Below are 25,460 nucleotides of genomic sequence, written 5' to 3' on the forward strand. Positions count from 1 at the left end.
TTTTTTACTCTACCCAAGCCCTCCAATGATTATAGCAAGATTTAGCCTTTAATGCAAAGATGTCTTCCTGCCCCAAGTGGCAGGACGGTTCTGAAGAGGTCATTAAAATGTACCCGACAAAATACCTCTGGGTGAAGGGCTAAGGCCAAATGGGAATTACGCTAAACATATAAGTACAAATAATCAATACTTTCTTGCATTATGCCAACATGTTATACAATTATATACCATTTTCTAGGATAGTTAAGTGATTATTAATAAAGCAGTTTAAACTATTTTCATGCACTAAAGAGCCAATTCTCTCCTTTGTTTATTAAAATGTACCCAATGCAACATGTGACATGAGATAAACATGTGTATGTACAGTGCCAAACATATTAATAACCAGGCTGTTTTACTTGTTTTATTTTACTGCCTGAAAGAGTTCATTTCTACGCATGCAAGTGACAGCTTCTGTCTTGTTGGTACCTTGTCTGGAATATAGTAACCATCACAGCTAACCAAATTACAGCCATAAAAGTTTTCCTGGCAGAATACAACTTCTGAGAGCAGAGGAGATAAAATACATGAACTAATGACCTTTTTTCTAACTCTGGGACACTTATCAGTCTGCTACTGAACCAGAGGCAACAAAACATTCAATCTACTTTGTAAATGTTTAAAGAGACACTGTAACCTCAAAAAGATCCCCTGGGGGTACTCACCTCGGGTGGGTGAAGCCTCAGGATCCTAATGAGGCTTCCCACGCCGTCCTCCGTCCCACGGGGGTCTCGCTGCAGCCCTCCGAACAGCCGCCGACAGACCCGACTGTCGATTCAATATTTACCTTTGCAAGCTCCACCGGGGGTGCTGTGGCTGCTTTCGGCTCCAAAGTAGACGGAAATACCCGATCTCAGTCGGGTCCGCTCTACTGCGCAGGCGCCGGAAACTTGCGCCTGCGCAGTAGAGCAGACCCGCCTACTTCAGAGCCGACAGCCGCCACAGCGCCTGCGCAGTAGCCGGGAAGGTAAATATTTACGTCGCTGCTGTACGGAGGGCTGCAGCGAGACCCCCGAGGGACGGAGTACGGCGTGGACAGCCTCATTGGGACCCTGAGACTTCCCCCTCCCGAGGTGAGTAACCCCCCAGGGGACGTTTTAATGTTACAGATTCTCTTTAAATATAAAATAACCATGGGATATCTACAAAAGTCGTTTTTAGGAGTAGGAGGATAAATACAATTGTTTATCTCAACAGTTTATTTTCACCTCAGGTTCACATTAACTGTAGATAAAAACTTTTGGTGAGGAGGGATGTTGGCACTGTGACTCCCGGGTCATCGTCCTCTGACTGTTGTCATCCGTTCCATAGGTTGAACTTTGGAAGTTTTAGAAATCAAGTTCAAAGTCAGTCACTGCTGCAATCACTGCACAGGAGGTAACACACGTAAGTAAGCTCTTAGATCGTAAGCTCCTGTGGCCAGAGTGTTTTTCCCTTGTGTCTTAGTGATGGTCTTTCTCAAGTTTGCAGAGAGCTGTGTAATTATTATTTAGTATTTATATAGCACTGACATCTTCCGCAGCGCTGTACACAGTACATAGTCATGTCACTGACTGTCCTCAGAGCAGCTCACAATCTAATCCCTGCCATAGTCAGTCTAATGTCCTACCATATTATTATGTATGTATATAGCAGTGACATCTTCAGCGCTGTACAGAGTATATTGTCTTGTTACTGATTGTCCTCAGAAGAGCTCACAATCTAATCCCTACCACAGTCCTATGTCTATGTATGTATCAGAGTCCAGGGACAATTTAACCACTTCACATCCAGACCTTGTTTCCCACTTATGAACCAGAGCAGTTTTGACAGTTTAGCTATGTCCTTATTTAATCAGCAATAACTTTATCCCTACTTATGACACAGAAATGAAATATACAGTATATTGTTTTTTCATGGCAAACTAGCCTTTCATTGTATGCCATTTTTTCCCTCAAACAATTTTGTTTTCTATGAATTTTAATGGGAAAACAAAGAAAAAAAATAGAAAAAAACATGTATTTCTCAGTTTTACCAATTCCAGTTTCAAAGTAAAAAGTGCTACTGTAGATAATAACCACAAATTTTATTTGGCTACTTTTACCGTTTATCACAAAACTTAGATTATGTTCCTGTCACAATTTATGGTGAAGATATTTGATTCTGAAATAATGCTACAGAGTGTGTTTTTCACTATAAACTGAGAAAATGAAAGTATTTTTAATAGTAAAAATCAATCTCATTAGCTCAGGAAACATATATTCCCATTCACCAATTAGTGCTGCATCAGATAGTGCCAGAAATGTGCACAGGAGCAAGCCCAATCCTACACAGCACTGCTTCTGTACAAGTCAGTAGATTCTACTGACCTGTGGCTTAGATGAAGTCCCAGAGGACGTATATCTACTGACCTGTGGACGAAGTGGTTAAGGAAAGCCAATTAACTTATCTGTATGTTTTGGGGATGTGGGAGGAAACCTGGGTGTCCGGAGGAAACCCATGCAGGGAGAACATAGAAACTCCATGCAGATAGTAGCTGGGATTTGAACTGGGGACCGGCGCTGAAAGGCGAGAGTGCTAACCACTACGCCACCGGGCTGCCCAGTGTAATATCTTTGTGCTTTATAAATAAATGTTAATCATAATATTACACAGAAATTAACCTTATATATAACTTACTTTGATCCGAGAGATTATGTTGGTGTTTTTCTCCAGTGCCTGGGCCCGTAGGTGATCGCCGATCTTTCAGTGATTGATAATGAAAGCTTCTAGAGCAATAAATCCAACCATAGAGGACAATACAATTGATCCCTTGAACAACAATTTAAGAAATTGAGGTACATTTATTAGTTATGTCACACAGCAATAAATGAGTACAGGATCTGAGCGGGACAGAGTTACCGGGGTGGGACTGAAGCAGATGGATCTGGTGTAACTTGATGGGCACACTGTTTATCACTGGTGAAGTGCAGGGCCGGGCAGAGGCAGAGGCATGACAGGCTCCAGCCTCAGGGCGCAGTGTAATAGGGCGCACAGCTCACTCAGCTATCATTCCCCTATTGTGTTTGAAGTAGAGAGAAATAAAAAAAGGGGATACATGGCAGTGACTGCAAGCCAAATAACTAGAGATTAAGGTGTTGGGGGGCCTCTTAGTCTAATAGCAATCAGTGTGTGACGGCTGTGGTGGGAGGGATGGAGGGGCGCACTTTGGTGTCTCAGCCTTGGGTGCTGGAGGACCTTGTCCAGGCTCTGGTAAAGTGGATGGAGTTGGGGCTCATTCAATGGAGGGGAGGTGCATTGAATTGCATACCCAATTCAAACTGTGCTCTAGAGTAGCTGAACGGCTTTGGAGAAAAAGTAAAACAAGTAAGGACTTAATTTCATACAAAAGAAGCCTTAAAGGGGTTCTGTGGACTGGTTAAATAAACAAAAACCGACACTTACCTGGGGCTTCTATCGGCCCCCTGCAGCTGTCATGACCCATGCCGTCCTCCTATGATCCTCGGGTCCCCGCCGCCGGTTCTGGTCTAATATTTGTCTAACAAGACGAATAATGCTCGCTCCCGCGCGCAACATCGGCTTTCGCTCTAATCACTCCACAGAAACAGCTCTTACTAAAGTGGCCAATGAGATCTTCTTACAGATAAATCTAAAGGTTATTATTCCATACTCAAACTTCTTGATCTGTCATCAGCGTTTGATACAATCATCGACCATGCCTCACTCTGTCCAATCTTCCTATCTCTCTGGAAGGTCCTTCATAGTATCTTACACTGGTCAGATCTCCTCTTCTCACCCTCAAGTACCTCAAGGCTCTGTCCTTGGCCACCTCCTCTTTTCCATCTACATGCACGGTCGTGGCAACTTAACCAGCTGAGCGGTCTGGACGAGCTCAGCTCGTCCAACACCGCCAGAGGCTGCCGCTCAGGCCCTGCTGGGCCGATTTTAATGAAATAAAAAGCAGCACACGCAGCCGGCACTTTGCCAGCCGCGTGTGCTGCCTGATCGCCGCTGCAGCGCGGCGATCCGCCGCGTGCAGCGGCAAAAGAGGGTCCCCCCAGCCGCCCGAGCCCAGCGTAGCCGGAACAAACAGTTCCGGCCAGCGCTAAGGGCTGGATCGGAGGCGGCTGACGTCCATGACGTCACTCCGCTCGTCGCCATGGCGACGAGGTAAGCGAAACACGGAAGGCCGCTTATTGCGGCCTTCCGTGTTACTTCTGGCCGCCGGAGGCGATCGGAAGAACGCCTCCGGAGCGCCCTCTAGTGGGCTTTCATGCAGCCAACTTTCAGTTGGCTGCATGAAATCGTTTTTTTTTTATTTAAAAAAAAACCCTCCCGCAGCCACCCTGGCGATTTAATCAGAACGCCAGGGTGGTTAATCAACTCATTTGGTTTTTAATACCACTTATATGCAGAGGATACACAACTGTACCTCTCGGCCCCAGACCTTAACTCCCTCCCTTCACGTGTTCCTGACTGCTTGTTTGCTATATCCTCTTTCATGACCTCTAGCTTCTTAAAACGTAATATGAGTAAAACAGAACGAATCATTTTTCCACCGTCTCTGGCCACCTCTCTGCCTGAAGTAACTATAAATGTTAATAACGTTCTTATAACTTCAGTTCCTAAAGCACGGTGCTTAGGGATAAAAACTTGACTCCTCTCTCCCTCTCTCTTGTATTCCTCACATTCACTCTCTAACCAGCTCCTGTCATCTCCAACTCAATAACATATCTTGCATCTGACCTTTTCTCACTCAGGACACAACTAAAATTTTAGTACATGCTCTTATAATATCTAGTCTGGATTAGTGCAATATACTACTTTGTGGACTACCAACGAACAGACTGGCACCGCTCTAATCTGTACTGAACTTGGCTTCTCGTCTCATTCATCTTTCTTCTCGCTTTTGCTCTGCTGCTCCTCTCTGTCAAGCTTGTCATTGGCTTCCAATTAACCAGAGGATCCATTTCAAACTCTTAACCCTAACCTACAAAGCTCTCCACAATCTCTCTCCTGTGTACATCTCCTCACTAGGTTCTAAATCTAGACACTAACCCAATCGCAATCCCAGGTCTGCACATGGCCTTCTTTTGTCCGCCCCTAGAATCACCCCCTCGCATTCACTTATACAAGATTTCACATCTGCTTCACCCCTCCTCTGGATTCCCCTGCCATAACACATCCGGACCGTCACTCTCCAACATTTAGAGAACTTTAAACACTCCTTCAAAACTTACTTCTTCTGACAAACATATGTTCCAACTTAGACCATTCCCACTTTGACCTCTGGCCAAGTTGGACTACTTACTAGATAACCTAAAAACACACCACCTTAGGTATGAATATTGTATACTACCCCACCTCTTGTCCCTCACCTATTCCATTAGATTGTGACCTCACAAGGGCAGGGCTCTCTCACCCATTTGTGTCTTGGAATTTGTCAGGGGCGTAGCAATAGACCCTGCAAGGGATGCCTCCGCAAGGGGGCCCAGAAGCCAAAGGGGGCCCATGGGGGGAAACGAGAGACTGACAGCTAAGGGAATGGAGAGAAAAAAACGTATTCTGCTCTCCCACCATTGTTATATTGACTGCATGTGTCCACAACACAGATAAGGACTCATACACACTTTGGAATTTGTACACTGTCCCTGCTCCCTAGGGTTCGTAAAAAACATCTGTCTCTCACTGCTGCAAAGTTCTGATGACTTCATGTACAACCTTACAAACAAAGGAGTCACATTTTGAAAAAAAGTTGTAGACTTTCCCTTTTCAGCAATCACTCCGAAAGGATTCCTAGATTCCACACACAGGCTAATGACCTTATGGCTCTGATTACTTTTACAACACAGTGGAGTGGAGATTGACGTCTTACTGTTGCTGCTTCATTGAGAGCTTGTTGTCTGATACTGAGTCCAAGTTCTTGTAATAACAATATCAATCAGTGACATTCTAAATGTTTTGCCAAAGTTACATTGAATACTATATCTTATGTTCAGCATGTCATTGTTGTTCCTCCATATAGCATGTGCTCTCATATAGTAAAATAATACAGCTGTGTGTGTATTTATGTACTGGGAGTAGAGCTGCGACGAGGGACTTGTCGGCTGCAAGGGGCTGGAGGAAGCCCCGGGTAAGTAGATCTGGGGGTAGCATAGATTGCCTGACATTTCCTTTAAGTCTAAGTGTTTTTATCTGCATGGGGAAAACACATTGGTCCTCAGTTTTCCTGTGCAGAAAGCGAAGGGGGTGGGGGGGCCCCATCCAAATTTTCACGGGGGGGGCATCCATAGTTTTGCAGGGGGGCCCAGTGATGTCTAGTTACGCCCCTGGAATTTGTTATATAGTTTATTATTCATTTACATGTGTCACTGTAATGACTAATTCTGTATCTTGTCTGAACTGTTTTACCCCTTGTTTGTTTCTAATTTTGTACATCGCCAGGGAATATGTCGGTGCCTGATAAATAATGATAATAAGGATCCATTTTCACAGGGCAGGTAAACAATGAAACTAAATGAGCGTACATAAAATTTTACCTTTATAGAACACTTTGGGCTTGATTCACTAAGACAAATAGCATGCCTTATCAGAGTTAACGTGCCTCATCAGAGTTAGCACGCCTTATCAGAGTTAACACGCTTTATCAGAGTATCAAAGCGAGCGCTGCGAACGTATGCCTGCTAATTGGCAATGATGAGAGCTCCACTCGTCCTGCCCTGAGCCCCTGGGGATCCAATCACTTTAAAGGACGTTATCCCCGCACTTTGATTGGCCCAATAGGCCACCTGTCACTTGTCAGGAAACTTGACAGGCAGCCTATTGGGCCAATCAAAGTGCGGCGATAATGTCCTTTAAATTGATTGGATCCGCAGGGGCTCAGAGCAGGATGAGTGGAGCTCTCGTCATTGCCAATTAGCAGACATAAGTTCATAGCGCTCGCTATGCTACTCTGATAAGGCATGTTAACTCTGATAAGGTGTGCTAACTCTGATAAGGCGTGCACTTTATCTTGGTGAATCAAGCCCTAAGAATGAATCCAGAATGTTCTTTGAAAGTTCTTCCTTCTGTTTTGCAAGCTGGACTAAGCTATCTGAAGCACGGAACTCCAATGGCCAAGTGTGATGAGTACATACAAGAGACGGAACTTCGGGGCGTGAGCAACACCTCCAGAGAAGCACTAACTGGCAAAAACAATGACAACGCAAAGCCAAACATTCTGGAAATGTTCATCCAGCCGTGCCTGGCAGAGCTGCTGGGCACCACCTTGTTCATCTCCATCGGATGCCTCTCTGTTCTGGTCAACCCTGAGGGGGCGGGACCACTGCTGCCAGCCTTAACCCACGGATTTGCACTGGCGGTTGTCATCTCTGTTCTTGGCAACATAAGGCAAGTACTGCAGGCCGGCAGCCATTTATTACTCGGTATCAGGTTGTGGTAAATGGACCAATGAGGGCATGTGAAGTGCAGTAGCCTCAGCAGCCAATCACAGTTTCATTTATTGATGCAAAATGAGTAAATAAGGAGTTCTGATTGGTCAGTAGAAGCTATTGCCCTTTGAACATCCTTCTTTGCCTTATAAATTGTATCAAAAAGCCACAAAGCCTCAAACTAACTAGCATACTTGTTAAAGGATACCCGAAGTGGCATGTGACATGACGAGATAGACATGTGTATGTACAGTGCCTAGCACGCAAATAACTATGCTGTGTTCCTTTTTTTTCCTTTCTCTGATAGTTAAATATCAGGTATGTAAGTGTCTGACTCAGTCCTGACTCAGACAGGAAGTGACTACAGTGCGACCCTCACTGATAAGAAATTCCAACTATAAAATGCTTTCCTAGCAGAAAATGGCTCCTGAGAGCAAGAAAGAGGTAAAAAGGGGAATTTCTTATCAGTGAGGGTCACACTGTAGTCACTTCCTGTCTGAGTCAGGACTGAGTCAGACACTTACATACCTGATATTTAACTATCAGAGAAAGAAAAAAAAGGAACACAGCATAGTTATTTGTGTGCTAGGCACTGTACATACACATGTCTATCTCATCAGGTCACACGTCACTTCGGGTATCCTTTAAAGACTTTCTACAGTTTTTACATCTTTAGGACCTGCCCCTCCTATTTTACAACTACCGTAACACTGGTATGCTTCACCCAACCCCCCAAAACCATACCTTTATACACAAGAGACCACCCAAGTTCCAGCGATTATTATGTCTCACTAGGACTTCCTTCCAGGTCTTCGCTGACTCCTGTAGGTGGGTCGCCATGACATTTCAATTGCCCAACCTCCCAATGTGACTTCTTAGAGGAAGGTGGGGCTTGTACCAGTTACCCCCTTCCTTTTTTGTTGATTGGAACAAATCAGTGGCTCTTATAGCCAAATAAAGCCTTTGGCTTTCCTCCAGTATCTCGAGTGGTGGTGGTCTTGTCCGTTCAGCAGGAGGGTGTGTCAAACTGGAACAAGATGGGGGCGTCTGAGATGTAGAGGTTTGGAGGAGGAGTTTAGCCAAGAGAGTGCTGATCAAAGCTAAAGTGGCATTGGCTAACATTGCTGTCCAGTTCGATGATGGAGTTCAGTGACACCAATGTGACACTTTGAGGTGACTATGGGGGGAACGGGGAACAGTGACAATTTAGTAGAGAGCCAGGTATAGCTAGAGAACAGCTTAAAGGACACCTGTAGTGAGAGGAATATGGAGGCTGTCATATTTATTTCCTTTTAAACAATTCAGATTGCCTGGCTGTCCTGCTGAACCTCTGCCACTAATACCTTTAGCCATAGACCCTGAACAAGCATGCAGATCAGACGTTTCTTACTGAATTCTGACTGGATTAGCTGCAGGCTTGTTTCAGGTGTGTGATTCAGACACTACTGCAGTCAAAGAGATCAGCAGGACTGCCAGGGAACTGGTATTGTTTAAAAGGTGAAATGAATAAAGAGAGGTACCCACAAAACTAGGTTGCAGTTATGACAATGGTAATAGGCTTGTGAAGAGAACCGGTCTTCGCTTGGGATGTGGTGCCTCTTGGTATTGTGGTTGGTCACATTGGCCTCAATTCACTAAGCTTATCTCCTGTCTTTAATAACATTTCTAGAGTGGTGATGAGGCATGTCGTATTCAGGAAACATTTTACCTCAGGCAAACCTAAAGTTAACTCTTCTGTCTTTAAGTTAACTCTTCAATCCTTAAAATAACTCCAGAATGCTAACGTTAAAGACAGGCTGTTCATTAACTGCATGTGAAAATAACTACAGAGGAGGTAAATTAACTACAGAGGAGGTAACGTAAGGAATGAAGAGATAAGATAACTCTCTCACTGTGTGGAGGTAAGTTATCTCTTGCCTTATTATCTCCAGCATGATCTTAGTGAATTGAGGCCTTTGTCTCTTTACAACGTGCACCACCAATGACGGGTGAAGGGAGAAGTACTATAGTAGGTGGAGGAAGGTGTCCCAGAAGTGATAAAATGCCTAAAAACAATATAAAAAGGGAAAAGATAAGGATTGCTTACCTCGATAACGTTCTATGACCAGTGTGGGGGTTTAAATTAACAATATAGTGGTCGAAATAACAATTACAAAAAAAAGCCCATTATGGACTACACGTTTCACTGGCAATTCTGACTTCCTCAGGGCAATTCAAGTGTCTCGGTGTGGCAAATTGCTGGCTAGTGTAGAACTCAAAATATTTCTCAGTATGCTTATTTGTAACAATCTTACCTTCCTGCGGCGAGTCCTGCGGCGTCTCCAGCGGTACTCGTTCGCATAGTGGGACTTCCGCGCTGCCGTCCTCCAGTGGCAGGGGCACCCCTCCGGCGGTGGATCAATGCGTGCGCTTGCGCAGTACGTCCAGACGGACGCGCGCGGAGCAGAACAGCCTTTATAGGCTGAGGAGGCGTGTCTGAGGCGGTGTCAGCTGTGATGTCATCAACTGACACCTTTTTGCAGGAGGTGCTGTCAATTCTAGGGGTGGGCTTATGCTATGCCTCTTGAGTACTTAAGGCCAGAGCATTCACTTGCTCATCAGCCTTGATACTAATCAGTTAGCTGGTTCTTGGCCCCTAGCTAGTGTGAGAATTGAGAGCTACATTTCATATATTGCACATCAGCACGATATATATGTACTCCAGTCAGTATTGTATTATTGTAATATTGTATATTGTACAGTATGTGTACCAACCTTTTGTCTGTCTCCTGATTACGAATTTGCCTAGCCCTTCTGTACTACTGCCATCTGATCTCTGTGTATGACTCGGCCTGTCCCTGACTTTGATTCTGTTTGCTCCTTCCAATACGACTGACATCTGACATATGTCTGTGTATGACTCTGCCTGTTATTTGACTACGATTTTGCCTGATCCTTCTGTACCACAGCCATCTGCTCACGTGTATGACCTTGGCTTGTCTCTGACTACGATTTCTCTCCAGTCCTCTGATTTGCACTTGTTACGCTAACTCTCTTCATGTATCAGCGTGATATTATTGTTCTCTATGAATACAGCTTACAGCATTAGAACTTTTAAAGTAATTATTTTTTGTCTCTAGCGGAGGTCACTTCAATCCAGCCATCACGCTCGCCGTGGTCAGCTCTGGTGGTCTCACCCCCATTTTGCTCATTCCTTATTGGATATGCCAGCTAGCAGGAGGCATGCTGGGGGCTCTCCTGGCCAAGGTGAGTACAGCCAACTGAGTCTGTCTTCTCTGATTTCTTTTCAAGCCCAAGCCTGCCCCCTTCTGGCTCTGCTATAATGACTCAGTTAGGATTTCTGAGCAAAGCCAGACTAAATGCTCAGTTGGAGATTTTATCAGGGCTGATAACAAGCAGGCTGAGCAGTGAAGGATGAAACAGAAAGCGTGGTAGGTGTTTTCTCTAATGTTCCCACTGATATACATGGTAAAATACATGAGGGTGCTTCGTCTCTGGCTCACTTTAAGCAGTTAATAGGAAATTCCGCATGCATGGGCTAAGTATGTGAAGGAGAAGAATGGGAGCAAAAGAAAAAAATCTGTTAAAAAGACCTCATAGTTTTTGATAAAATGTTAAAGTTACAATAGGAAAAATGGATTTTAAATGCAGTTAAATGGCAGATAATGTATCTACCTCGGTTGGAAAAACGGACAATATTATGGCTGTACAGGGATCCCTGTCAAGTGTTTCAACTTACCTTGGGGTTTCCATGTGGCAGTGGCAGTTATTCTGTGAAACAGCATAAATCACGTGCTTTGGGGCAGCAACAATTAGAGGGCGTCAGGAGGCAGCTCCCCTCCCCAAATGTTCCCCCTGCATTGATGAGTGGTGACGCTTCACTCACCTGCTCTCAGCGTTCCAGCGATAGGATCTCCATCCACCCATCCAGCTTCCTGTATCCATGGCTACAGCGGTGCATCATGTGATCTGTTACATGCTGCCTGGTCACATGAGGCGCCGCTGTAGTCAGAGAGTAAGCAGGACTTCACGTGTGGCTTGTGATCCCATCACTGATCTGCTGAGAGCGGCACTGGTGCAGTACATACCCAGCATTCTGGGGATCTGAGGCCAGCAGGGAGGAGATGCTGGAGGAAGCAGAGTGAGGTAAGCCACAGTACCAGTGCCCGATGTGTCTCTCCTCTCCGGTCTGGCTTTGCACACTCACGTGGGGTGGCGTGGGGGGAGGGGGGTTGCGCCCTCACAATGTATTTATTGCTACTGGTGGCAAAAAGTCTAGAACCGGTCCTGCCAGGCGGTTATTGCGCACTGTGTAATGACCGCCAGGAAACCCGGCCTTGAGATTCACTGTTCTTTCTGTTGATATACGTACATTTTCACTACTGATAGCTAGGGATACATTATTTGTCATTTATCTGCATTTAAAAATCATCTTTACTATCGTAACTTTAAAATGTATTTTGTAAAAAAACTACAAGTTCTTTTTGAAACATTTTTTTTCTCTTGTCCCCCCTTTGTTCTTCTAAACATACCGTGCACATCTGGTGATTCTAGCATGTATGGGGGCTACAGTCGCTACAGTCAGCGGTATTCTTTAAAGGGAACCAGAGACGAAGCACCCTCATGTATTTTACCATATATATCAATGGGAAAATTAGAGAAAACACCTACCTTGCTTTCTGTTTCATTCTGCATTGCACAGCTTGTTTCTTATAAGCCGTGATAAAATCCCAACTAAGCATTCAGTCTGGCTTTGTTCAGGAATATTTATAGCTCAGTCTGTGTTCTCTCATGTCTTTTCAAGTCCAAGCCTGCCCCCTGCTGGCTCTGCTCAGGAATCATTATAGCTGAGTCATAGCAAAGCCAGACTGAATGCTCAGTCCGGGATTTTATCAGGGCTGATAAGAAACAAGCTGTGCAGTGCAGAATGAAACAGAGAGCAGGGTAGGTGTTTTCTCTAATGTTCCCACTGATCTATATGGTAAAATACATGGGGGTGCTTCATCTCTGGTTCACTTTAATGTAGTTTTGCCCCAAAACGTGTAAAGGAAATTATTGATGTGAAATACACATCAGTGGTGCAGAAAAAATTGGTAAGTACTAAAAATGGGCCTATTCACCGCAAGATCAAACTTAAAGTATACCCGAGGTGACGTGTGACGTGATGAGATGAGACACGTGTATGTACAGTGCCACACAAATAACTATGCTGTGTTCTTTTTTCCTCAGTCTCTGCCTGAAATAGTTAAACATCCCAAATGCAAGTGGTAGTTTCTGTGCAGCCAGGATCTGGTTGGGATTTGGTCAGACTATAGCGTATTCCTCCTCACTGATAAGGAATTACAGCCATAAAACACTTTCCTAGCAGAGAATGGCTTCTAAAAGCAGGAAAGACATACAAAAGGTCAATAGTTCATAGATTTTAGTTCTGGCATACATCAATGAATGTGTCATTGAGCAGAGACAATCAAAAAGTAAAAACTTAAAAAGTAGATACAAATATAAAATAAATGGTGAGATATCTCAAAAAGTTATTTTTAGGAAATGGAGGTTAGATACAATTGTTTATCTCATCAGTTGATTCTCACCTTGTGTTGCCTTTAAAAAAAAATGCCTGCTCACCCCCAGCAGGGATGCTCGGATACCCCTTTTTATTATTCGAGTTTGGTCGAATTCGAATAGTAAATTATTCGAGTTCGGACGAATATTCGATTCGAATATTTTTTACAATTCGATTCGACCTCGGACTTCGAGCTCACTATTTGAGTCGGTATTCGAGCTCATTATTCGAGCTGACTATTCGAATTGGCCTTAAATAGCTTCCAACACTTGTTTTGAGGGTGAATGATGCAAGAAACATCTTTTTTTCCAAGTAACAACAGCAAGTGATTATGTGGGGATGTTCCTTTAAAAAAAAAAAAAAGGTGGAAAGAGAAGTTGTGTCCAAAATTCTGTTCAGTACAGTGTATATACTTCTTCTTCTTCTTCTTCTTCATCTTCTATATCTTCTTCTTCTTCTTCTTCTTCTTCTTCTTCTTCTATATCTTCTTCTTCTTCTTCTATATCTTCTTCATCTTCTTCTTCTTCATCTTCTTCTTCTTCATCTTCTTCATCTTCATCTTCTTCTTCTTCTTCTTCATCTTCTTCATCTTCATCTTCTTCATCTTCTTCTTCATCTTCTTCTTCTTCTTCATCTTCTTCATCTTCATCTTCTTCATCTTCTTCATCTTCTTCTTCTTCATCTTCTTCTTCTTCTATATCTTTTTCTATATCTTCTTTTTCTATATCTTCTTCTTATTATTATTTTTCTATTTCGTCTTCTTCTTTTTTCTATATCTTCTTCTTCTTCTCCTTCTTCTTCTTCTACTTCTTCTTCTTCTTTTTCTATATCTTCTTCTTCTATATCGTCTTCTTCTTCTTCACTTATTTCTCTTTTATTTTTTATTTTTTTAAAGAAATGCAGCTATTTTTGAGCGTAATAAATAGCTGGTGGCGCACGCATGTTGGAAGCGCCATTGTATGTGCTCCCTGGCAGTGGAAACACACAGACAGCAGGAGGGCAGTACACAGCAGCCCACTGTAGATGTAAAATGTGTGGCTGCAGGCGACGTAATAGTCAAAGTGAACCAGGCTGGCTTAGTGAGCAGGAGCCAGAAGGTGGTAAAGGGTGGTAAGGTCCCCCTCTCGCCGACAACAGGGGCCAGGAACTCGCCTTCCACCCACGCCTGGTTCATCTTGAGAAACGTCAGTCTGTCCACAGACTTGTGAGACAGACGTGAGCATTTCTCGGTGACCACGCCACCAGCTGCACTGAAGCAGCGCTCGGACAGCACGCTGGAAGGGGGACAGGACAGCACTTCCAGGGCGTACTGCGCCAGCTTGCTCCAGATCTCCAGGCTCTTGACCCAATACTCCATGGGATCAACAGGGGCATCGCTGTGAAGCCCGCTGTAGAACCCCATGTAGTCAGCCACCATGCGGGTCAGGCGCTGGCTGTGACCGGAGGAGGATGCTGCTGCATGCACCTCCTCTCTAGTCACTGCTGCCGGAGCCTCTACAGTCCTGTAGAGCTTGTTGCTGAGAGACAGCAGGTGTGTGGGGCGCTTGCTGCTGGATGCAGGCACCTGCTGCTGCCTCTGTGCTGGCTGGACAGTGGGGGTGGAAGGCTTGGGGAAGGCTTCCTCCAAGCGCTCAACAAGGGCCTGCTGCAAGCTCCTTATTTGTTGCGCTGGCTCTCCTCCTGCAGGCTGCAGGAACTGGCTCAACTTCCCCTTGAGGCGCGGGTCCAACATCATGTTGATCCAGATGTCCTCCCTCTGCTTCATCTGGATCACCCTGGGGTCCTTGCGCAGGCACGTCAGCATGTGCGCTGCCATTGGGAAGAGGCGGGCCACGTGTGCTGGCACATCGACGGCAGTACTGTCCTCATCCTCCTCCTCTGCCTCCTCAGCCTCATCCTTTCTCCACCCCCGCACCAACTCAGCTGCGCTGTGCTGATCAGCAGCAAGGTCAGCAGCAAGGTCAGGGACCTCCACCAAGTCCTCCTCCTCCTCCCCCTCAGAGGTGGACTGTGCAGCTGCATGCCGCTCCTGCTGGGCCAAGGCTGCCGCTCCCTGTTCCAGCAAAGCATCGAGGGCCCTGTTCAGCAGACAAACCAGGGGCACCCACTCGCAGACCATAGCATGGTCCCTGCTCACCATGTTAGTGGCCTGCAGAAAGGGAGCCAGCACTAAGCACACCTGCTGCATGTGCCTCCAGTCATCATCGGGGACGATGGACGGGATGTTGCTGGTCTTGTCCCTTCTCTGAGCGGCGGAAACAGTGGCCAGGGCAAGGTACTGGTTGACAGCGTGCTTCTGTTCAACCAGACGCTCCAACATCGCCAGGGTGGAGTTCCAGCGAGTTGGAACGTCAATGATCAGCCGATGGCGTGGCAGCTCCAGCTCCTTTTGCACTTCTTCCAGGCTCGCACAGGCTGCAGCCGAGCGCCGGAAGTGACGCACAACGTTCCTTGCCGTTTCCAGCAGTTCGCCCATCCCCTGGTAGGTGCGCAAGAACTTCTGCACCACCAGGTTCAGCACGTGGGCAAGACAGGGGATGTGGGTCAGGTTTCCCCTGTCGATTGCGGCAACCAGATTGGCCCCATTGTCGGCCACCACCTCTCCGACTCTGAGGCCTCTGGGGGTCAGCCAAATCCTCTCCTGCTCCTGGAGTTTGGCCAACACATGGGTTGCCGTCAGTTTGGTCTTCCCAAGGCTGACCAACTGCAGCAGCGCTTGGCAGTGGCGGGCCTTCACGCTGCTGCTGAGGCGGGGGGTTTTGGCCAGGTGTGCCGGAGGATGGCAGAGGATCGGAGGAACCTGCTGCAGTTCCCCTGACCCTGCGGGGTGGCACCACCCACTGTGTTGCTGCTGCTGCTGTGCCCGCTGCTGCTCTCCCATCCTCACCCCCTTCCACCAAGCTGACCCAGTGGACAGTGAAAGACAGGTAGCGGCCTGTCCCGAAGCGGCTGGTCCAGGAGTCCATGGTGACGTGGACCCTTTCACCAACCGCGTGCTCCAGCCCTCGCTCCACATTGGCCATCACAAAGCGGTGCAGTGCAGGCATGGCCTTGCGGGCAAAGTAGTGTCTGCTGGGGAGCTGCCAGTCTGGGGCTGCACAAGCAAGCAGCGCACGCATGTCGCTCCCCTCCTGCACGAGCGTGTACGGCAGGAGTTGGGAGCACATGGCCCGTGCCAGCAAGCCGTTCAGCTGACGCACGCGACGGCTGCTGGGAGGCAGAGCCCTAACCACCCCCTGGAAGGACTCGCTCAAAAGGCTCTGGCGTGGCCTTTTGCTAGCACGGGAATCAGCGGACACAGCAGAGGAGGCCACTGAGGACTGGCTGCCAGAACAGGCCTCAGTGTCGGCGGCAGGAGTTGCAGAGGGGGGAGGAGCAGTGCGTTTCCGCACTCCTGCTGGTGCTGCTGGAGGAGCAGGAGGGCGGGTGGCTGCTGTTGCTGCTGCTGCTGCTGAAGGCTGTGCAGTGATGGGTATGGTGCCACTGCCAGCACCAGATGCCTTCAGCCTCTGGAACTCCTCATGCTGGTGGAAATGTTTAGCAGCAAGGTGGTTGATGAGCGAGCTGGTGCTGAACTTTAAGGGGTCTGCACCTCTGCTCAACTTCCGCTGACAGTGGTTGCAAGTGGCGTACTTGCTGAAAACTGTGGGCATTGTGAAAAATCGCCAGATTGGTGACAAGAGGGATGGTCGTAGTCAGCCAACTTCGCTATGCTGGAAATACGCGTAGTTTTACGCAATTACGCTTCGCCAAACTACGGCTTCGAAAACAAATATTCACTTCGTATGCATTTCGTAGAATACGCGTTAAAATACGCAATTACGCGTAGTGCGAAGCGTAGTGTATGCGGATACTTATGCCCGTATGCAGAAAATTGTACGCATTAATTTCTTTAGAATTGCATATGCTGGGAACCCTTCTATGCGTACATTCCCCTTTCCAATGCGTAAATTTGTATGCTTACAATCGCATGCGGAAAATTAGACGCGAGTAACGCATTTGTTAACTACGCATAGTGGGCGTAAGCTACGCGTAGCGGTACTTCGCTACGCGTAAATTCGTAAGCGTAGGTTTGAAACTTCGCCTATAAACTACGATGCGTAGATGCGAACTACGATGCGTAAATTCGCACTGGCGTAGTTTCTGCTCATCCCTGACAAGAACAACCCCCTACGGCCTGGAGCCGCTGCTGCCTGTCTCCCTGTGGTGGTTGGGGGGGGGGGGGCTTGGGTGCGGCTGGTGGTGGTACTGGCAGATGCTGCTGCTGCTGCTGCTGAGCCTGAGACACCAGCAGGCTGTGGGACCTGCCTACTGCTGCCAATGCTTGCAATGATGCGCCTCCTTGCAAGGCCCACAAGCGCATCCTCCTCCTCAGAGCTGCTGATGATGACATCCCCAGGTGCTGGTGGTGGCGGCACCCAGTCTTTGTCTGTCACCACGTCATCATCATCATCATCATCATCATCCTCCCCCTCCTGAAACATGTCCTGCTGGGATGATGACCCCCCAAACTCCTCTCCTGATGCATGGATGGGCTGCTTGACTGTCGCCACAGTCTTGCTGTCCAATCCCTCATCCCCCAAAGTGCCCATCAGCATCTCCTCCTCCAAATTGCCAACAACAGCAGACAATACCCTGATGGTGCCTGGGGTAAAAATACTGCTGAGTGACAGGTCGCCAACTTGTGACGGTGAACTGGCCTCCTCCCCAGGCCCTGCTGGGCGGCTGCTGCGAACAGGGGTGGTGGTGGTGGTGAGGGTGGAGGCCTCGGATGCAGAGCTGATGGTGGGCTGCTCATCCTCCGTCATCAGTTGCACCACAGTGGCTGCATCCTTTTCCTCAATGGGACGTTTCCGACCCGGCTGGAGGAAAATAGGAGCAGGTACTACACGCTGCTGCTGCTGCTGTGTCTCTGCAGCGTGAGTTGCTCCTGCTGGGCGGCGCCCAAGGCGTCCACGGCCAGTGGCTATAGGCGGAATGTTAGCCACTGACGCAGCTGCTGCTGCTGCTGCGGAACTGAACATACAAATATCCAGGCACATCACCTCTAGTTAGGACATTAAATACATTTTTAGGGAAAGGGAGGTGCTGAAGGGGGTGTGGCTAGAAACAGCAAAAATCAATTAACCCTTCGCACACTCACATGCAAATGTTCAAACAAATGCATTCACAGATTTACTCATCCAGGCACAACTGTTATCCCTACTGCTAAATTAAAAGCCAGGGTTTTAGTTCACAGAAGAATGCATTCTTATGCTTAGTCACCTATACTGCGCAGAAGTACCCAGGTAAACATAGGTGTCCTAACTCTGGCCCTGTAACATGCATAGTGCAAACATGCAAACACATTCATTGCATCAAACCTATCAATGGATTAGGAGCACACATCCTAACTTCCTCTCCTGGGAAAGACAGTGCATCTTACCAATCGCACAAGGGAGCTAACTTTATGTGTCCATGTACACCATGCGCATACACCAGCATAAGCTGTCTGCATGCTGACAAACATACAGGGGAAGGGGGGAGTGCACCGAATTAGACCCTAGCCACAGGGGTCAATGATAAGAATAAACATACAAATATCCAGGCACATCGCCTCTAGTTAGGACATTAAATACATTTTTAGGGAAAGGGAGGTGCTGAAGGGGGTGTGGCTAGAAACAGCAAAAATCAATTAACCCTTCGCACACTCACATGCAAATGTTCAAACAAATGCATTCACAGATTTACTCATCCAGGCACAACTGTTATCCCTACTGCTAAATTAAAAGCCAGGGTTTTAGTTCACAGAAGAATGCATTCTTATGCTTAGTCACCTATACTGCGCAGAAGTACCCAGGTAAACATAGGTGTTCTAACTCTGGCCCTGTAACATGCATAGTGCAAACATGCAAACACATTCATTGCATCAAACCTATCAATGGATTAGGAGCACACATCCTAACTTCCTCTCCTGGGAAAGACAGTGCATCTTACCAATCGCACAAGGGAGCTAACTTTATGTGTCCATGTACACCATGCGCATACACCAGCATAAGCTGTCTGCATACTGACAAACATACAGGGGAAGGGGGGAGTGCACCGAATTAGACCCTAGCCACAGGGGTCAATGATAAGAATAAACATACAAATATCCAGGCACATCGCCTCTAGTTAGGACATTAAATACATTTTTAGGGAAAGGGAGGTGCTGAAGGGGGTGTGGCTAGAAACAGCAAAAATCAATTAACCCTTCGCACACTCACATGCAAATGTTCAAACAAATGCATTCACAGATTTACTCATCCAGGCACAACTGTTATCCCTACTGCTAAATTAAAAGCCAGGGTTTTAGTTCACAGAAGAATGCATTCTTATGCTTAGTCACCTATACTGCGCAGAAGTACCCAGGTAAACATAGGTGTCCTAACTCTGGCCCTGTAACATGCATAGTGCAAACATGCAAACACATTCATTGCATCAAACCTATCAATGGATTAGGAGCACACATCCTAACTTCCTCTCCTGGGAAAGACAGTGCATCTTACCAATCGCACAAGGGAGCTAACTTTATGTGTCCATGTACACCATGCGCATACACCAGCATAAGCTGTCTGCATGCTGACAAACATACAGGGGAAGGGGGGAGTGCACCGAATTAGACCCTAGCCACAGGGGTCAATGATAAGAATAAACATACAAATATCCAGGCACATCGCCTCTAGTTAGGACATTAAATACATTTTTAGGGCAAGGGAGGTGCTGAAGGGGGTGTGGCTAGAAACAGCAAAAATCAATTAACCCTTCGCACACTCACATGCAAATGTTCAAACAAATGCATTCACAGATTTACTCATCCAGGCACAACTGTTATCCCTACTGCTAAATTAAAAGCCAGGGTTTTAGTTCACAGAAGAATGCATTCTTATGCTTAGTCACCTATACTGCGCAGAAGTACCCAGGTAAACATAGGTGTCCTAACTCTGGCCCTGTAACATGCATAGTGCAAACATGCAAACACATTCATTGCATCAAACCTATCAATGGATTAGGAGCACACATCCTAACTTCCTCTCCTGGGAAAGACAGTGCATCTTACCAATCGCACAAGGGAGCTAACTTTATGTGTCCATGTACACCATGCGCATACACCAGCATAAGCTGTCTGCATGCTGACAAACATACAGGGGAAGGGGGGAGTGCACCGAATTAGACCCTAGCCACAGGGGTCAATGATAAGAATAAACATACATATATCCAGGCACATCGCCTCTAGTTAGGACATTAAATACATTTTTAGGGAAAGGGAGGTGCTGAAGGGGGTGTGGCTAGAAAGGACACCTATGTTTACCTGGGTACTTCTGCGCAGTATAGGTGACTAAGCATAAGAATGCATTCTTCTGTGAACTAAAACCCTGGCTTTTAATTTAGCAGTAGGGATAACAGTTGTGCCTGGATGAGTAAATCTGTGAATGCATTTGTTTGAACATTTGCATGTGAGTGTGCGAAGGGTTAATTGATTTTTGCTGTTTCTAGCCACACCCCCTTCAGCACCTCCCTTGCCCTAAAAATGTATTTAATGTCCTAACTAGAGGCGATGTGCCTGGATATTTGTATGTTTATTCTTATCATTGACCCCTGTGGCTAGGGTCTAATTCGGTGCACTCCCCCCTTCCCCTGTATGTTTGTCAGCATGCAGACAGCTTATGCTGGTGTATGCGCATGGTGTACATGGACACATAAAGTTAGCTCCCTTGTGCGATTGGTAAGATGCACTGTCTTTCCCAGGAGAGGAAGTTAGGATGTGTGCTCCTAATCCATTGATAGGTTTGATGCAATGAATGTGTTTGCATGTTTGCACTATGCATGTTACAGGGCCAGAGTTAGGACACCTATGTTTACCTGGGTACTTCTGCGCAGTATAGGTGACTAAGCATAAGAATGCATTCTTCTGTGAACTAAAACCCTGGCTTTTAATTTAGCAGTAGGGATAACAGTTGTGCCTGGATGAGTAAATCTGTGAATGCATTTGTTTGAACATTTGCATGTGAGTGTGCGAAGGGTTAATTGATTTTTGCTGCTGCGGAACTGTGCATGGTAAGTACAACTAGAAATAACAATAATCAGTAGTAATCAGAAGGAAATAGAGTGTGTGTACTGTACAGACAGTGCACGCACGCACACACGCAGGAGCTAGCCTATGAACAGTGACTGAGTGTCCCTAGTACAGTAAGTAGTAACAGTAAGTACAACTAGAAATTACAATAATCAGTAGTAATCAGAAGGAAATAGAGTGTGTGTACTGTACAGACAGTGCACGCACACACACACGCAGGAGCTAGCCTATGAACAGTGACTGAGTGTCCCTAGTAGTAAGTAGTAACAGTAAGTACAACCAGGGACGGATCTAGGGGGGGGGGGGGGGGGGCAAGCGGGTATCTTGCCCCAGGCGCAGTTTGTTGAATTCTTAAAAAGGCGGCAAAATGAATGGCAGTTTAGGTGCCAAAACCTGACCTTTAGGCGCCAAAACTTGACCTTGCCCCAGGCGCAACTTGGTCTTGATCCGACCCTGAGTACAACTAGAATTTACAATAATCAGTAGTAATCAGAAGGAAATAGAGTGTGTACTGTGCACGCACACACGCAGGAGCTATGAACAAACAGTGACAGTGAGTGTCCTAGTAAAGTTACAGTATAACTACAAAATACAATCACTCAGTAGTAAAGGACAGCAGAAACACTGGTATAGATAAGATGAGAAATAAACTAACAGAGGACAGGAGGACAGCTGCCCACACAGGCAAGGCCCTGAGGCCTAAAGCTGTGTAAGCTTGCCTGCAGCCAGAGCCGGGACAAGGTCCTCCAGCACCCAAGGCTGAGACACCAAAGTGCGCCCCTCCATCCCTCCCACCTCAGCTGTCACACACGGATTGCTATTAGACTAAGAGGGCCACAGGGCCCACAACCTCCCCAACACCTTAATATTTAGTTATGTGGCTTGCAGTCACTGCTATGTATCCCTTTTTCTTATTTCTTTCTGCTTCTTACACAATTAGGAATGACAACTGAATGAATTGTGCGCCCTCTCCTACATAGCGCCCTGAGGCTGGAGCCTCTCCAGCCTATGCCTCGGCCCGGCCCTGCCTGCAGCAGCTGCCTGTCTCTATGTAACACACAAGCTACTAACTAAAATACAATGTCTATCTAACTAACAACAATATAGGTGTGTATAGGAGGTGTATGTGAGCAAAAACGCTAGGTAATTGACCACTATAGAGCTCTTGCTAAGCCAAAGCACAAAGGAGCAGATCTCTCTCTGTACAAAGTCAGGCAAGGACGGAAAAACGGAACATGGCGGCCGCTATTTATAGGGTAGGGGCTGGCCAGGGTCCCCCTCTGTGATTGGCTGCCGTCAGAGGGCCTGGGAGCCCTCTGATTGGCTCTAAGGACATCAATCTGGGCTATGACGCTATTCGAGCTCGGTATTCGAGCTCGAATAGCGCTGTGTGCTCGAATAGCTCGAATAGTGAGTGGGCTATTCGAGTTCACTCGAATAGCCCATTCGAATAGCTGAAAAAGAGCTTGAATATTCGAGCTACTCGAATAATCGAGCTCTGCTGAGCACCACTGATCCCCAGTTATAATATCCAAACAGAAAAAAACTGACAGTGCTTCTGTGTAATATTTCTGCTCGCAGAGCTGCCTTCCTCCAAAGTAACTGTTATGGAAGAGATCCTCCTTTTCATCCTCACGCGCAGACACCCCACCGAGCTTAAGCCTGTCTTACACGGCTCTGAAATGCACTCTCGTTTCTCATCCTTGCAAATCCATTAACATTTTCAAGAAAGTAAAAAATAATTACAGACACCACATCCGATAATTAACAAGGATGTAGAGTGATACTACGTTTATAATACTTGCTATCCATGTGACCTGGGTAAAATCCAACATCCTATTAATGCTATTAGCTACTGTTTACATTATATCCTCAATTATTGCTGCATGAGTGCCCTCCTTCCTTCTGCCTGACTCCGATTCCTGTTTCTGTCAGAGTCACACCATTGCATCTCTCGACTCACCTCACTTATTTTATCATCACCTGTGTCTGATACATCCTCAGAAATTAAATATTATAAATAATCAAGTTGTTAATTATCCAAATGGCTGCTGGTTAAATAACTGGCTGCCAGTTAAAGGGAATTAAGCAACCTTTCTTTTCATTGGAATTTCTCCTGGTTTGTAATAGCTATAGGAGCTGCCATATTAATAATAATAATAATAATAATAATCCAAACATTTCTATAGTGCTTTCCTCCTGTTGGACTCAAAGTGCTCAAGAGCTGCAGCCACCTCCCCTTCTCGCCTTCCTTATTTACAGAAGTCACAGATGCTATCTTCACACATCCTCTCTAGATAAGCTCTTTGAAGATGTTGTCCTAATTACCCACCCCCTCTGTTGATGAAAAGGTATTGTTCATTTCTTGCTAATGAGTGCAATTGTAATGCTGGGTAGGTCATATTTTCTGACCACCCAGCGCAACAAGGCTAAGAGCTGGATAATGGAAGAGGTTACACAGGTTGTCCAGAGCAACTGCAGCTCTGGGCTTCGGATATCCCTACAAATAAAACACAATGTCAGCGCAGTGCGATGTTGCGCTGCCTTAGTTTGAACTGTGCTGCCTTAGCGATAGCAAGCATTCAGACAGGTACAAGACAGGACTATAGTTTGGAGCTTAACTAGTAGTAACCGCAGCTCACAGTCACGTCCACAGAAGCAGAGCAAGCAGGCTAACAATCAGTCACCAGCAAGCATCCACCCAGGCAAGACTACAGGATAGAACGTAACTAATAGCAACTGCAGCCTATAGTTACGTTCCCAGAAACTAGAGTAGCAGGAATACAGTCACCAAAGTGGTGATGGCAGAATCCAAGCTATCTGGATAATGGACTTCACCGACCCACCGCGGATGCAGCGAACGTCCATCAAGCATGGAACTAGGCATTATACAATAATAAGAAAAATAACAAACGGCTCAATTAACGGATAAATACATATTAGCAAGTCTGCAAATATATTTATCAAGAACTAGCTAAAGCACAAGTAATAAGGTCTCATAGAATTACAATAACAGAACTATACAGAGTAACAAGGTGCCCAGCAGATCAGCGTACTGACCACTATGACGGGCGGGGTATGAAATGGGAGGCAGACTTTTATGCTGGCATCAACCAATGGATGCAGGTATGCAAATCTCCACACAGCTGAATGGTAATCACTCAATCCTGAGCTGGCTTGATTACCATTTGCTAGCTGGCTGTGAATGCAAAGGACTCCCATAAGAAATACATACAGTATTATGTAACAACATGTCTGCAGGAAATGCAGGGCTATCTGGCCGCAGCTCAGCTGCAACAAGCAATTGGTGGAATGATAACAGCATCCTGAGCTGCCCAAAACTGCAGAGCGATTGCAAATGACAATGAGACCCATTGCAAATGCACAACCGAATGCAAGCAGATACACCAGAACTGTCCATTTGCAGCTCCACTGCAACGGACAGAATACGCTACAGGAGGGTTCCTTACAGCAATAAAACAATTACTTGAGTCCTTAGCTGCCTGAAATCTCAGTGGACCGAATGGACGGGCAGGTCTGTTGAAGTAGGTTAATAAAACCTGTGCTAAACTTTAAATGTAAAAATAAAAGGGTAAAATGGATTTTTTTAATAATGAGACATATTATTGGCATGCATTTTTTATGTGCTATTGAGATGCCCTTGGTGCTACAAATAGTGCTCGGTTCACTTAATGGATCTCATGGCTATCAGTCTGCAGCAGGAAGTGCAGGAGTTACTGAGGAGATCGGCAGCTATTTTTTAAAAAAATTTTATTTAGCATAATTTGAAACATTTATTTATGCAAAATGTATTTAAAACAATATTTTATTAATTGCATATAAAAATGCTTTAAATTGGGCTTTAAAGTGAACCTAAAGTGGTCAAAAACAAAAATTTTATACTTACCCCTGAAGAAGGAAGCCTCTGTTCAGAGGTTCTCTCCATTGTCCTGTACCCCACTGATCCCGCACTGGGACCTTCTAAGGGAAGCAGGAAATTTGGGCGCCATTAGCGGCGGAACTTTAGGTGCCGCCATAGGAGCCCGTTCTATTTATGGGTTAGGAGGGGAAATTTGTCCCTATTATCTGGAACTCAGGCAATCTGAAGTCTCAACTCACCGGCATGCCTGAGGCATAACAGGGACTGTTTAGGGGAGGTTCTGGCCAGGTTTGGAGGAATTAAAATACTTACCTGGCTTCCAGTGATGTCTTGTAGCCTTCCTGCAACTACTAGCGACCAATGTCAGTGCATGGAATCTGGTGTGTCACCTGATCTGATGTGGGTCATGTGCAGTGGCGTAGCTAAGGAGCTGTGGGCCCCGATGCAAGTTTTACAATGGGCCCCCCCCCAAGCACT

General features: G+C 46.1%; 1 protein-coding gene across 1 annotated transcript in view; it reads left to right on the plus strand.

Annotated features, from left to right (window-relative positions):
• The first annotated feature begins 1,379 nt into the window (after positions 1-1,379).
• The window catches only part of LOC137542325 (aquaporin-8-like), a 36,320-nt gene continuing 12,239 nt past the window's right edge, over positions 1,380-25,460 (plus strand). Inside the window, exons 1-3 of the mRNA XM_068264151.1 lie at positions 1,380-1,425; positions 7,098-7,407; positions 10,568-10,694. Coding sequence (XP_068120252.1) covers positions 7,130-7,407; positions 10,568-10,694 — 405 coding nt within the window. The 5' untranslated portion in view covers positions 1,380-1,425; positions 7,098-7,129. The remainder of the gene's footprint in view (positions 1,426-7,097; positions 7,408-10,567; positions 10,695-25,460) is intronic.

Source organism: Hyperolius riggenbachi, chromosome 12 (assembly GCF_040937935.1).
Source record: "Hyperolius riggenbachi isolate aHypRig1 chromosome 12, aHypRig1.pri, whole genome shotgun sequence".
In the NCBI taxonomy this organism is placed as follows: Eukaryota; Metazoa; Chordata; class Amphibia; order Anura; family Hyperoliidae; genus Hyperolius; species Hyperolius riggenbachi.